The sequence below is a fragment of the Panthera uncia genome, chromosome B4 (genome assembly GCF_023721935.1).
Source record: "Panthera uncia isolate 11264 chromosome B4, Puncia_PCG_1.0, whole genome shotgun sequence".
Taxonomy (NCBI): domain Eukaryota; kingdom Metazoa; phylum Chordata; class Mammalia; order Carnivora; family Felidae; genus Panthera; species Panthera uncia.
Genome location: NC_064809.1, coordinates 40,593,938 through 40,603,280, shown reverse-complemented (window position 1 = coordinate 40,603,280; position 9,343 = coordinate 40,593,938). Strand labels below are relative to the sequence as shown.

General features: G+C 49.0%; 1 protein-coding gene across 1 annotated transcript; it reads right to left on the bottom strand.

Moving 5' to 3' along the window:
* Positions 1 to 6,333, bottom strand: LRRC23 (leucine rich repeat containing 23). The gene is made up of 8 exons (XM_049625006.1): positions 5,856 to 6,333; positions 5,195 to 5,370; positions 5,000 to 5,109; positions 4,303 to 4,556; positions 3,510 to 3,640; positions 2,740 to 2,876; positions 809 to 1,109; positions 1 to 214 (listed from the first exon to the last, which is right to left on the bottom strand). Exons 2-7 carry the CDS (start codon positions 5,318 to 5,320, stop codon positions 836 to 838), a joined length of 1,032 nt encoding a protein of 343 aa, XP_049480963.1. The 5' UTR covers positions 5,321 to 5,370; positions 5,856 to 6,333; the 3' UTR covers positions 1 to 214; positions 809 to 835.
* Between the last annotated feature and the right edge of the window lie 3,010 nt (positions 6,334 to 9,343).

Sequence of the window (9,343 nt, the reverse complement as noted above, 5' to 3'; positions counted from 1 at the left end):
ACACACACACACACACACACACACGTTCCAGGCAGGGCTCAGGCCCACCCGGACGCTGCCCAGGTGCCCACCCAGAGCCTGGACAGCAAGCTGTGATGAATTCCCAGGTGTGAGGCAAGAGAGGGCATGCTCTGTCTCAGGATGAGGGGGGTGAACGTGGCAGCCCCCCTAACTGGGAGTCTTCTCGGGTCTTAGGGCCAGTGTCTTTGATCTCCTGGAGGAAGAGGACAGAGGTAAAGCCTCTGGGCCTTTTACTGCATTCCCCATACTGCCTGTGACCCCATCACTGGTGCCCAGGGGCCACACCTCCCTGGGCTCACCTCTCCAGTCTCTTTCTGCCTCATTTTCCCTCCTTTCTTCCCAGAACCCCTGCTTCCTGTTATTTTTAGCTTCAGATTTTTAGTGCAAGATCTTCCTCCCCTGCCTCCCCCCAGCTTCCATCCTCAACCACCACCTCCACCCCTTCCCCCTACCCCTCACCACACCCCAGACCTATCCTTTCCAGCTGATCTCCACTGTGTGTCACACGTGGCCACCAGCCCTCCACCAGCATCTCTGCCAGCCTCCCAGATTCTCTTTCGTTACTTTTCCTCCCCTAATGTATTCTCCTAAGCCTTTCCTCGGCTCCTCCTAGGCCCTCCTGGTCCTCTCTACTCACTCTGAGACACCCCTTGACTCCTAACTCTGGTCTTTCCAAGGGTTCTCCTGCCATGTCCCTGCCTCAGCCACCTCCTCCCGTAGCAGCTTCTCTTCCCCTGGCTGCCAGACCCCTGGCCTCCTCTTCCTGCCTCTCTGTCTGCTTCCTTACTATTCTTGGAGGCTAAAAGAGCTGCTGCTACATGGAAGACTGCTCCAGTTCGAAGCTGTGCTCAGGCTCAGCCTCCTGCTCCTGGGTCTCCTTCATCCTCTGACGGATCTCATCAGCCTCAGCCCGCTCCTCCTCCTCGTAGAAATCTTTATCCAGGCGTTCGAGGTGTGCTATCTGCACCAGGGCCTCCTGGCGATAGTCACTCTCATCTGTACACGGGTTGTCCAACAGCACCAAGGCTCGCAGCTTGGGCAGGTCCCGAAGCTTGGCCAGCTCTCCCAGGCGGGTCACCATGTTGCCCCTGCCGGAGTGGTCAGGAGGGATTCACCTTGGGGCAGGATGGGCTTTGGGGGCCAGCTCCCAGGAATGGAGCCTCTGAGGGAATCTCCCACCGGGTTCCCTAGAACCTGCCTCTGTGGACTGGCGTGCTCAGCATTGCGAGCTCTGCAGCAGAGGGGCTGTCTGTCCAACCTGCTCCAGTCCTGCCTCTGCCCTTCCAGGAACCTGGGAGCACCATGGTCTGTTCTGTAATGCGCCAGTCGTATTTGTCCTTCTGGAGCAGCAAAGCTAGGTCCCAGCCCTGTCTTGTAGTTGGGAGGGGAGGGGGGACATCTCCCTTGCAAAGCCAAACTTCTGTTATCAATCCTACCTAGTCAAAGGTTAGCAAGTAGGAGGCAGGCCAGTGGACAAGGAGCTGGGCTTTAAGTTCACGGAGGTGAGTGGTGCAATGTGGGTGCTGCATTCAGGAAGGAGCCTAGAGCTAGAGACGGTCTGGGGCCTCCTGGCCTGAAGAACAAGCTTCATCTCCTAATGCGCCTCATTAAACATAAAATATGTTTATTTTCATGTTCTTGTCTCATGCCTCTAGGAAATCAGGTTTAATTGTTGTTTCAGCCTTAACCTCAACGGAGGTGACTACACCTCACAGGGTGTTTCTCACTGGGAGCCCTACTCCCACTGCACTTCGTGCTGGGCTGTCCTGTGCATTCCATTGCCCAGTCATTGAGCTACCTCTTCCCCACTACACTGAACTTCCAAACAACCCCAATTAACAGCCATTGAGGAGGGTCCATTATCTCAGGCTAGACCATTAAAGGAAAGGAGCCCACCGCCCACCCCGCCGCCCTGCCGCCCCGCAGCCCCAGCCCTGCCTGACCAATATGGCAGAACTAATTAGCAAGAGATTGCTCCAGAAGCCATGGCAGGAATTGGAGCTTCAAGGTGCAATCACATCTCTTTACTTGGAGATTCTCTTTCCTTTGCCAGCTTTAAGAATTTGGCCATGTTGACTAAGGAGGCAGTGTCCTTACATCTTGCTTAAAGAAACACACATGAAATCCTCCATCAGACAAGGGTTGCTGAAAGAAAATCACCCCCTGATCCCTAGTGCCTTTCTATCTAGAGAATTTCTTTCAAATACTCTTCTCTCCTCAAATATGAGCACATCTTGTGTTTTATATCTGTAAGGGAGCCATCCCTTACAGGTGGGGCTCAGGAGAAGAGAGGCAGGAAATGGGATGGGGAATAAGGGTCCCGGAGATGGGAGAAGGGCAGCAGAAATTTACATGGAATAGGACCAAGAAAAGAGAATTGGAGCCAGACTCTGAGTCCCTTGAGGACAGGGACCGTCTCTGATTCCTTTAAATGTTGCCAAAACACAGCACAAAGCCCTGGCATATAGCATGTTCTCAAGAACTGTGGATGGAGTGAATAAAGATTCGGGAGTCTCAGGCTATAAAGGTCTCAGTGTTGCAATTAGGACTGAATGCAGAAGACAGTAAGGAAAGGAGGGGTAAAGATCAGGATGAAGGTTGAGGTGAGAATCTAGGAGTGGACTAGGATTGGGACTTTGGGGCCAGGGAGGAATATGGGGTCAAAAGCTGCTCCTGGTCCAGGGTAGGGGCAAGGTGGGGCCCGGAGGGGGTACATACCTCAGGTTGAGATACTGTAACGATGTCATTTCCTTGGAGAAGCCACTCAGAGTCTCAATCTGGTTGTCTCGAAGATGCAAGGTAGTGAGATTGCTTAGGTTCTCCAAGCCCTCCACCTTCTTCAGCATGTTCTGGGCCTAGACCCCAGGATACAGTGCATAGATTGGGAGAAAGTAGCAGGGACAGGGAAGAGAAGTCAGAGGCAACCTAAGAGTGGAGACAAAGGAGTGCAGGAGGGGAGTGGAGGTGGGTAGAGGTTGTGTAGAGAGTAAAGAAGACTAGGAGATGCTTCCAGTCCAGAGAAAGGTCAGCAGTAACCCCCTACTGCTCATCCCACCAAAGCCACTTCTTGATTAAGGAGAGATGCTTCAACCCACCCCCAGGCCCAAGAGTACCCACGGCTCCACTGAGGAGAAATGCACTATCCTAGAATGAAGAAGCTCAAGAGTCAAAAACACGACATTTAAGTGGCTGCCTTAGCCTGGTATCTGTACCTCAGTTAGAGCAAATTATGCTACTGCCTGTATCAAAGCAAATTGTCTTTATTCCTATGCATTATGTATTATCAGCCCTGCTAGGTGATAAGTACCTTGTCTGCTTTAACTTGGCGTCCCCATAGCATCTGGCACCAACTAAGGGCTCAAGAAATGATACCAAATTATCACGATGATGATGAAGCTAGTAGCTGAGCCTCCTAGACACCAGGCATCCTGGCCCCCAGAACAGTGCCCACCTTCTTGCACCAACCACCCTCTAACCCAGTGAGCTACCAAGAAGAGGTTCTTCAGTTTAGGAAGGTTGATTCCCAGGGTGGTTTCTATCTGGTTCCCCCGAAGCTCCAAGGTGTGCAGGCTGATCAGCTTTTGGGGGTCCAGACCTGTCACCATGCGGATGCGGTTACCTAAGGAGCAGGAGGGTATTAGGAGCTCAGAGGGCCACTCCAGATATTCAGCAGGAGACCCTGAATGTTGGGAGCCTCTGCATCCTCCTCTCTGTCTCATGTCTGGTGGATATGAGGAGGGACAGCTCCAGAGTTAACACCCCTGGGGCCCTGGGGCAAGTGGTATGGTAGTACAAGGGCCAAATGGACATGTTCACCCAAGCCTTTGAGGAGTGACTGAAGAATCCCCAGCAATCCCCATGGCTAACTCCTTCTCCTCCTTCAAATATTTGCTCAGATCAAGCTTCTCAATGATACTTGTCCTTACCAACCTGTTTGAAGTTGCACTTGTGCCTCTATTCATTCCCTTTACCTTAATTTACTTTTCAACAGCACATATTGCCTCTTAACGTACTATATAAATTTGCTTATGTACTATGTTCATTGATAGTTGTCTGTCTCCCCTGACCAGAATGGAAGCTACATGCAAGTAAGGATTTTGTTTTGTTTACAGCTACATCTCCAGCACATAGAAATGTCACAACAAATCATAATGGATGTCGGAATGAATAAATGAATGAGTGAAAATTGCTTTGTGGCACAACCAAAGACCTCACTGCCCATTTCTGTTGGCTACACGCGAGGAAAGAAAGAATCTCGTGTAGCCCAACCTAAGGACCCACCTTTGAGATCCAGGCTGCCCAGACGAGGGTGAGAGATGCCCTCTGTGTCAGTGATCTGGTTATAGGCAAAACTGGCAACCTGCAGGTAGGGCAGTTCATTCAGCCGGGCACTCCGCAGATGGTTGCCATCAGCCTTGAGCCAGAGCAGGTGTGTAAGGAAATTCAGTGGGGACAAATCTGTCAGGTGGTTCTCAGAAACATCCACATAGCGCAGATGGATGTAGGAACTCAACAAGTAGATATCTGTCAGATCCCTAGGAGATGGCAAAGGCCAGAGTTAGGGTTAAGAATCCAGCAAGGACTGACAGAGGTGCTAAAGCAGGGGGCAATAGGGAGATGGCCTATTAATGGAGAGAAGATTGAGTGACAGATGGGAGTGGTAAGGAAGCGGGACAGAAGGTAGGTGGGTTCTTAACAGTGAGCAGGGACCTTTCTTTGGTGGAGAGCCAAGAACCAACACTGTGAAGGACAAGTGAAGGAGTCCAGGAGGAATCTCCTGACACACCCTCACAGCCTCCAATTCCCCAGGCCATCTCTGATGGAGTCACAGGGCTCCAGAAAAGTAAATTCTACCCTTCCCTTCCACTGGCCAAGGTAAGAGAGATCCAAATTCCCAGCTGAGGCACCCAAGAAAGAGGGTGAGAAAGGAAATTGGGCCCTACAACCTCAGGCCTCTTCTGGTCCCCCATAAAGGCACCTCTCTTTAACCTCCAGCTTGACATAAGCATGAGCCAGTCCATTGCCCGTCTTGCAGAGCAAAGAAAGCCCTTCCTTCATCATGTCCTCCGTGAGGGGGGTGGGCAACCACTGCAAGAAGAAGTGGAGTCAGGCATCCCTTTCCAGCCCAACTGGATCCCTTTGCCCTAGGACCCCTCTGCTCCCATGCTCGCACTTCCTCAGAGAGGTCTTCTCCCTCCTTCCTGTAGTCCTCCCACTCCTCTGTCTCCCTCTCATCCTCTTCCTTTTCCAGATCATCCTGGTCTGCATCGAAGTCTTCCAGATCATCTTCATCTGACATCTTTCTTCCTGGCTGAAGGCTCCGGAGTCAAATCAAGCTCAGTGCTCCTCCTGAGAAAGAACGTCTCCTCAGCTTTGACCAGCCCTCAGCTCCCTCGCCTCCATTGACAGGGTACCCCTTCCCATCACCCTTGACCTCTGACCTCCTCTCAACCGTGCTTCCTTCCTCATCCCTGTGAGCGTCTCATTTGGACTCCCAACCTCCGCTTCCGACTTCCCACCAAGGACCTGTCTCCCTTCAGGATGCCTCCCCAGGCTTTTCCTACCCTTCACAGTGGCCCCACTGTCTTCTAGTAGCTCCGCCTCCCTTCTCCCTGAATGTCCTCTCCCCAGTTCTTCCCATCTCCCCCTTAAGCCACGTTCTCCTACCAGCCTCCTACACCCCTCCCTTCCCTTCCATCCCTAACACCTGATCCACTCATTTTTTTGAATTTTCCCACCCCGTCTAGCCCCATTTCCCTGTCCCCTCTGGGGCACCAGGCTGACGCCGTCTCCAACCCTCCCACCCAATCCTTCGCTCGCAAAGGGGCGCAGACCCTGGTTCTGCTCGACTAAAGATGAGGTTCCGGAGAGGGTCTTGGCCCCGACCAGGAAGGACTGCTTTGAAAGACGAGAAAGGCGCAAGGAGGCGTCGCGTACTGCTGTTATGGCAACCAGGGGGCGGAACACTTGGCTACTTCCGCGGGGCAACTGCTTAGAGGGCCGTGAGGGGACCACGACGAACTGAACGGAAAATCTGCCCGGGAGCAAGTGGACCAGTTGCCAGGTAAGGAGGGGCCAGCTTCCCCACCCGCAGAAGTGCGTTAATTGGCGCAGGGCAAAAGCAGTGGGTGGGGCTTGGAACAGAGCTGTGGGGAGGGGAGATGGGCGGGGCTACTCGTACGTCACTCAAGACGTTAAAGGGACCGCACATCCTCAAAGGAAAAGTACTGTGAATTGCAATGAAACATCCTCCGGAGCTAAAGGGGAAGGAGGAGCAAGAAATACCAAAGCACGTGGTGGTCTGGTTTCTACCCCCACCCCAGCCTTGCACTTAGTTGACCTTTGTAAGGTGGCTTGGTGGAGTGGAAGGAGCCCAGGCCCAATGTATCTTAAGGCCTGTGTTGAGGAGTCTTGGCAGATCTGCAGTTTACTAGCAATTTACCTAAGACTATTTTCTCATCTGTAAAATAGGCTTAGCTATACCAACTGACAGGGTTCGAGTATGAGTGTAATCTATGCTAACACACTGTAGATTGCTAAACCCAGTTTGGGAGCATTTCACTTTTCCTCATATCTTGGACTGGTTTGATGCAAACCTTTGGGGGCTAGTAAGGGAGAAAATCCAACAAGTGCCCACTGAACTACTCCTCATCGAATGCTGTTATATAAATAACAAGACCTGATACAAGCATACCCAGGTACTCAGGCCTGTGTGACTTGTTGAAGGAGATGAAAAAGCAGTTGAGATTCAAGAAATATTTCTGGAGAGATTGTGGGCTGTGTGAGATGCCTTCACAAGTGATAACTTAATCTTCACACCAGTCCTGTGAGATAGATATTTGAAAGAAGAGGAAACTAAGGCTCAAGGAGGTTACTATTTATGACACAATTCCTGCCAGGGGAAAAAGGAGATAGTACCAATCTGTGGAATCTAATATAAATAAAAACAATTGGGCAACAAGGTAAGATATCATGTGATTGTTAAATTGTGTGCTACAGACTTTATATAACATGCAAAGTGATCTGATGGAAGATGCAGTGGGCTGGAAATCAGGACATGTTACCTCCTACTCTGTCTAGCTTGGGTAATATAGTTAATAGACAAATCTGTTCACTTGATGTCACGGAAATAGCAGGGGCTTTAAAGTCAGAGAGACCAGGTTCAAAACCCACTCTACCGTTTAATAACTGTGTGTTCCTCAGCATGTTATATAATTTTACTGAGGTTTAATTTTCACATTTGTGAAATAGAGATAAAAATGTCCACTTCCAAAAGGATTGTTAGAAGTTTAAAAGAGATGATGTGGGTAAATGGCCTTGCACTTAGTTGGCCTTCAGTAAGCAATTCTGTGCCCCCTCCCCACCTCTTGCCTGTTTCCTCAGTCCTGGGGTTGTCATGAGGAATAAGAAAGTAAATATGGAAACACTCAGGAAGGTTGGAAGTGCTAGGCAATTGAACGGTAGTGTCTTGTTGGAGTGGGGAAAGGAAAAGTCCATGTGGCTTGATGTAGCCGAAGGGAAAGGATATGATTTTCCTTGGCCCCGAAGAAAGAAGAAGACATATTAGGTGGGAAGAAAAGACGTGACAGAAGGATTAGGGAGGTATCACTGAGCATATTTTTGTTAAGCACTTACTCTGTGCCAGGCTATAGGTACTAGGCCCTCATGGACAGTAAAACAGTCCCTGTCATCTGGAACCTTACAACCCACTGACGGGGTTAAATAAACGAGTAATTCCATATAATGAGACAGATGTTATAATGATACCTGAGCTTTTACTAAGCACCAGTGGATAATTTTATTGTACAAGTGTATACATAATATCATATACTCAGGGCAGTGATTCCAGACAGAGGAAGCACCTTTGGTAAGGCCTGGAGGAGAAAGAGCCCAGCCAATACCTGTGTAATGAAGGCTAGATACTCTGTGTCCTCTTTGATGACATCCTTCCCCCTAGAATGGTCTGAATAGAATCTCCTTGAGTTGTAAAAGTAATATTTAACTAACATTAAAATGCAAATAATACAGATGCCCGAGTAGCTCAGTTGGGTAAGTGACCAACTCTTGATCTTGGCACAGGTCATGATCTCATGGTCATACTGGGCAGAGAGTCTGCTTAAGATTCTCTCTCTCCCTCTTCCTCTGTCCCTCCCCCACTCACACTCTCTCAATAAATAAATAAATAAACAAACAAACAAAATGCAAATAATAGAGAAGCATATAGAGAGGAACATACAAGTTCATGATCTCCCTCAGCATGACTCTCCTTTATTAGAAAAGATATAGATTTTTATTTTTTGTTAAATTTTCTTAATGTTTATTTATTTTTGAGAGAGAGAGAGAGAAAGAGACAGAGTGCAAGCTAGGGAGGGGCAAAGAGAGAGGGACACACAGAATCCAAATCTGAGCTGTCAGCACAGAGCCAGACATGGGGCTCGAACCCACAGACTGTGAGATCGTGACCTGAGCCGAAGTCGGACGCTTAACTGACTGAGCCATCCAGGCACCCCAAAGATATAGACTTTTAAAAAACAAAAATGGCATCACTCATACATACTATTCATCAACTGAATTATTTTCATTTAATAATATGTCTTGGACATCTTTAATTATCACTAAACATACATCTACCTCTTTCTTTTTTATAGTTGTCTAGTCTCTTCCATTATATGGATATATGGTAATTTTTAACTGTTTCCTATTGATGGATTTTATTTTTATTATTATTTTTTTAATGTTTATTTATTTTTGAGAGAGAGACACAGAATGCAAGCTGGGGAGGGTCAGAGAGAGAGGGAGACACAGCATCCGAAGCAGGTTCCAGGCTCGGAGCTGTCAGCACAGAGCCCAATGCGGGGCTTGAACCCACAAACAGTGAGATCAGACCTGAGCCAAAGTCTGACTCAACTGACTATCTGGCTCAACTGACTGAGCCACGCAGGTACCCCCCCTACTGATGGATTTTAACTTTAAAAAAATGTCAACATTGGGGTGCCTGGCTGGCTCAGTTGGTAGAATATGCAACTCTTGATCTTGGGGTCATGAGTTTGAGCCCCATGCTGGGTGTAGAGTTTACTTTGAAAAAAAAAAAAAAAAGGCTTTTCAAATTGTTTTTCCTGTTCCTGCCAAGTCTTTAACAATTTTTTTTTAAATGTTTATTTGTTCTTGAGAGAGAGAGAGAGAGAGAGAGAGAGAGAGAGAGCATAAACAGAGGAGGGGCAGAGGGAGAGGGAGACATAGAATCCAAAGCAAGCTCCAGGCTCTCTGAGCTGTCAGTACAGAGCCAGAGGCGAGGGGCTGGGGGGTGGGGTGGGGCAGGGGG

Coding starts and splice junctions, on each gene's coding strand:
- LRRC23 (XM_049625006.1), bottom strand. CDS start 5,320: ATGTCAGATGAAGATGATCTGGAAGACTTCGATGCAGACCAGGATGAT. Junction 5,110..5,194: donor GAGAAGACCTCTCTGAGGAA/GTGCGAGCATGG, acceptor TTCTTCTTGCAG/TGGTTGCCCACCCCCCTCAC. Junction 4,557..4,999: donor AAGCTGGAGGTTAAAGAGAG/GTGCCTTTATGG, acceptor GCCATCTCCTAG/GGATCTGACAGATATCTACT.